The sequence below is a fragment of the Bidens hawaiensis genome, unplaced genomic scaffold, assembly GCF_021521415.1.
Source record: "Bidens hawaiensis isolate Kalapana, Puna unplaced genomic scaffold, B.hawaiensis_p1.1 tig00001093_1, whole genome shotgun sequence".
NCBI classification, from domain to species: Eukaryota; Viridiplantae; Streptophyta; class Magnoliopsida; order Asterales; family Asteraceae; genus Bidens; species Bidens hawaiensis.
This window is the reverse complement of record NW_027491064.1, coordinates 653,211-658,385: the sequence shown is the minus strand read 5'-3', so window position 1 is coordinate 658,385 and position 5,175 is coordinate 653,211. Positions and strand designations below refer to the sequence as shown.

At 41.1% G+C, this 5,175-nt stretch overlaps 1 protein-coding gene across 1 annotated transcript; it reads right to left on the bottom strand.

Moving 5' to 3' along the window:
- Window positions 1-3,245: 3,245 nt before the first annotated feature.
- LOC143559762 (uncharacterized) lies at window positions 3,246-4,277 on the bottom strand. The gene is made up of 2 exons (XM_077048240.1): window positions 4,010-4,277; window positions 3,246-3,442 (listed from the first exon to the last, which is right to left on the bottom strand). The coding sequence occupies exons 1-2, from the start codon at window positions 4,275-4,277 to the stop codon at window positions 3,246-3,248; spliced, it is 465 nt and encodes a 154-aa protein (XP_076904355.1).
- Between the last annotated feature and the right edge of the window lie 898 nt (window positions 4,278-5,175).

The window sequence follows — 5,175 nt, the reverse complement described above, 5'->3', positions numbered from 1 at the left end:
AGGAAGTATTGATTACAACAGGCACCATACAAACCAAGGAACCAGTCAAAACCTATGCTCCACTGATGGTCGGGAAAAAGTCGTGTATATTATTATAGTTTTTGTCTAATTTTAGTTTAAATATTATGTGAACTTTGGTACTTCAAGCGTGTTTATGTGTTTCAGGATACTTGACGTTAAGGACGCTTATCGGGATGAATTACGGGCTTGGAACGAAGATGTAGAAGACTCATAATGATTGGTAAGTTTCCGGTGCAAAATAAATAAAGAAAATGAAGAAAATTCTGTTAGACACCCTTAGAGCGGCGCTAAGGGAGTTTAGAGATACTCTAAACACTCACATCAGGAAAGTTGACTTTAGAGCGGCGCTAAGGGAGTTTAGAGACGCTCTAAAGTCCTCCAGACGGGAAATTAAAACCTAACTCTATTATATTGAGTTTTTAGCCCCCATTCGAGAAATCCTTCATTCCTTCAACCAAGTACAAGCCCTAGGACAATTTTGCATCATCCCGAATCCTCCGGTTCGTCCGTTCATCGCATGCTTTCATCCTCTCATCAGATAAGCGAATCTTTCGTAATGCCGATGTCAGGCTAAAACCACTTTATTCACTTTAGGCTAGGGTTTTGTGTAAACTAACTTTGATCAGATTCTATGTTTTGAATGAGTGTGAACTTGATTGATTGTTTTTAATCTTGTTTTACATTACGAGTTAATTGTTTAAACAGTTTATGATTTTGATTGTCAAACTTTGCATCACTTTTCTGGTTATGTTCATCACATGTAGGGTTAGCTCTTATGTCATTGAACCAATAATCGTTAGTCATTGCTTATAACTGTTTTTCATATTTTAAACTGGTAATTGGGTAAACTGGAGTTCAGTTGTGTCAACAATTCGGTTAGGGTATCGTTTGTCCTCACAACCCAACTGTTAGGTTTAGTAATTACTGCGCAATTAATCTTATGAATCTATGATTAGTCGGTTATCACATTACCTGAACCTGAAGTGAATCGTTTTCTCATTATTGTTTACAAACTTTTCCAAGTAACTGTGTTTTCTTATAATCATCTTAATAAACTCCTTGACATCGACTGTCCACCTAGAATAATATTTAATAATAATGAACTTTACTTGCACTTTCCACTGATTCCCTGTGGAGACGACCTTACTTACCCATACTAATTATAGGTATTTAAACTTTATAAATACTTGTTTTTTGTTAGAGCATGACATCTACATCAAAATGGCGCCGTTGTCGTGGAATCAACGCGCAAAGTGCTAGTTTAGCTTATTTTTTTTAGTTTTTGTTTTTAATTTTTCTTCATTGATTTTACGCGAGGAGTTAGTGTTTGTGTCTTTGCAGGTAACTTCACAAGTTGATGCAGACAAGATATTCCCATGAGAAAGAGCCGCTCCAATTTGATCCCGAAATCGAGAAAACAACAAGACGAAACCGAGCAGCTAAGAAACCCACACTAAACCAAATACCCGAATTCATAGCACCAAAAGAAGAAACCATGAGTAACCGAAGCAGAAGAGATCCAAATGCTTACCAACCACATGACCAAGAACAACCAATCCCAGAAAACCAGAACGTTAACCATGACAGAAACCGTAATCTGTTCAACCGAAGAGATGTTAACCGTAATCCCAGAAACATGGATGACAACTTGTCAATCAGATCAGCTCCAATGAACCGTCAAAGACAGAATGATTTGAGAGAGGAATGACCCGAGATTGACGTGCTCGTGCACGAGTGGAAAATTGGCACATAGGGGACGATTTTGTTTACGATTCTGAGGAGGAGGAGGAGCGTAGAGATGAACAGTGGGGTCGATATCAGCAACAAGATCCCCGTGATGACCAAGAAATTAGGCAGAATCATCCAGAAAATCGGACAGATTGAGCAACGAGATGGCAAAAACACCATGAACAGCCGTATTATGATTTTGACGATGGAGTTCCAAGGGCATTTGTTCCACCACCAGTCAGAGGCGTTCAAAGCCACTTCTTTCCACAAGTGGCTACGAATCCTCTACCGATCATCATTCCAGTCAGACATGGAAGAACTTTTTCAGTAAGGCAGAACAGTTTAACGGGATTACCGACATTTCATGGAAAGGCTACAGAAGTACCATACTTACACTTGAGTAATTTCAACTCGATATGCGCACTCATCTCGAGTCAATGTTTTACTGCGGAAGAGGTGAAGATGGTAGTTTTCCAGTTCAGTTTGAGAGACGCGGCAAAGCAGTGGTTTTTATCGTTGCCATCAGCCAGTATTTTCACTTGGGGGGATTTGGCACAACAGTTTTTAGATGAGTATTATACCCCCAGAGAACCACAGAGGCCGCAACATCATTCAAAACTTTCAGCAGATCACAGGTGAAACCATTTATGAATCATTCCAAATGTTTAAACGATTGTTGAGGACTTGTCCACATCATGGGATTGCCTTATGGGAATTGATAAAGGCATTCCATGATAGTCTATCAAATGATGATGTTCATGATCTCCAAGCCACCACGAATGGAAGGTTTCTTGCAAATGACGAAAACGAGGATTGGGGACATTTGGAGAGACATGCGAGTAATTCAAAAAGACAAGCACAGTCGAACAGGATGTCAAAAAGGTAGTGGTAAAAGTAGTTGAAAGTCACGGGTCAGATGATAGAAGATGGACAGGTTGTTGGTTGCAGGTGTACAAAGGGCCGGAAAGTCAGGGAAAACATATCCGGTATGTGAAGGTTGTGGTGAATTAGGACACGAGGTTGCGAGTTGTGGGGTTGTGCAAGATGAGGAAGTTGAAGAAGAAGAGGTCAATTATGTGCAGGGTGAAAGGAAATACAATAATATGAACTCAAATACTTATCACCCGGGCCTCAGGAATCATCCAAACTTTAGTTATGGAAATCCGAACACGCAACAGAACCCAAACTTTCAAGGTAGTTTTCAGAAGACAGGTTATCAGTCAAACCAGAAACAGTATGGTAACAGTTCGGGAAGCGGTCAGAGTGGGTACAATCAAAGAGACTCGGGGGGTTACAATAAAGGGTATCAAAAGAGTTCTCAGCAGGGGCAAGGGAATTCATCTGGTAACAAAGAGGAGTCGATTAAGGATGTGATGGAGTAATTGAAGCAAATGAATCAGAGGATGGAACTCCAAGAGAAGGCAAATGCTGCAAGAGATAAACAAGTGAGTCAACTGGCTGAAGAATTGGCGAGCCTAAAGCGCACTCCAACCAAGTTACCGAGTGACACCTTGAAGAATCCGAGCCATCAGAGTAACAGCTCCTCCAGCGGAAAGAATACCCACATTAACCAGGTAAGTACCCTTAGGAATGGTAAGGTTTATGATAATGGGGTAAATCCACCATCCTCCTTTGTAGAAGGAATGGTGGAAGATTTGGGGGGGGAATGGGAATAGTGATGATGAGGTGGAAACTGCACCAATAAATGAACCAAAAAAAGTTAATAACTAAAAATTTAAACGAATCATTAAAGGAAAAAGAAACACCGAGCGCCAAGGAAACGGGTCCCACGGGTAAAACCCGGCATGTCCTAAAAATGACCGGATTCCCTTAAAGTTAGTAGGAGGTGGCAAATTAGATATAACATTAACCTTAGCCTGGTCAACCTCAATCCCCCTACTCGAGATGACATGCCCTAAAACCGTTCCCTCTTGCACCATAAAATGGCTGTTTTCCTAACTTAAGACCAAATTCGTTTCCACACATCTTTTTAAAACTTTTGTTAATTCAGTTAAACATGATTCAAAAGATGAGCCGATAATAGAAAAATCATCCATAAAAATTTCAAGTGAATCCCCGACCATATCTGAAAAGATACTCATCATGCACCTTTGAAAGGTGGCTGGGGCATTACACAAGCCGAAAGGCATTCGCCTAAATGCGAAAGTACCGTATGGACACGTGAAAGTGGTCTTATGTTGGTCATCGGGGTGAATAGCAATTTGATAATAGCCAACTAAAAAGCAATAAAATTTCTGACCTGATAAGTTTTCGATGATTTGGTCAATGAACGGTAGAGGAAAATGGTCTTTGGATGTCGCGGCATTCAACTTTCGGTAATCAACACAAATTCGCCACCCGGTTACCGGTCGGGTAGCAATTTCTTCACCTCTTTCGTTACGGGTTATCTGAATACCCGCTTTCTTCGGAACCGTTTGTGTTGGACTCACCCAAGTACTATCCGATATCGGGAAAATAATTCCCGCATCCAACCATTTCAAAACTTCTTTCTTCACAACTTCCAGCATGTTCGGATTTAACAGTCTTTGTGCATCATGTGCGGGTATCACCTCGGGATCCGTGATAAATCTTGAGCACTACCATCAATGCCCTTTCTTGATCTTCTTCTAAATTTGAGGCGATGATGGCGGGTAACGTATCTTTTTCTCCCAAAAACACATATTTGAGGTGTTTTGGGAGTTCCTTCAACTCGACTAACGGAGGACTCTTAAGCGAAGGTCTCAATTTGGAGTCAATAGTGTCCGGTAGTTTATCCACCTGTTGAGACCATAGTGGTTTCCCAATACTTACAGCGTACACTTCAACTGCTCTTTCCTCTTCCTTTAACTGATGTGAATGCTCTACTGCTGACCTGCAACAAATAACACACTCCTCTGTGGCATCTTCCTCATTTTCATGAGGATTCAACCCGTCAATGATTTCAGCTGCGAAGCATTCATCACTCACCAGAGGGTTAAAAACGTTTAAAAAAACATTTAATCGAAGATTTTTATTCCCGAAAGCCATGTCAACTACCCCGGTTCGACAATTTATTAAAGCATTTGCGGTTGCCAAAAAGGGCCTACCGAGAATCACGTTCGGTTGCCGTTTTGGGTCAACTGTGACATAGTCTAGAACCAGAAGTCAACCGGGTAATAAAAGTCCTCGATCATAACAATTACATCAGTAACAATTCCCCTAAGAAGCTTAAGTGTCAATTCGGCCAAGACCAAAATCATATTGGTCATATAAGCTTCCCGGGAGAATACTCACCCCGGCTCCAAGATCCAATAACACCCTCGTCATTTTAAAATCACCCACTTGAATGGGTATTATTGGCGTTCCCGGGTCTTGTAGCTTGGGTGGGAGGATTCCCATCAAAACCGAACTCACATTAGCCGTTAAATCGACCTGTTTGGGCATCTT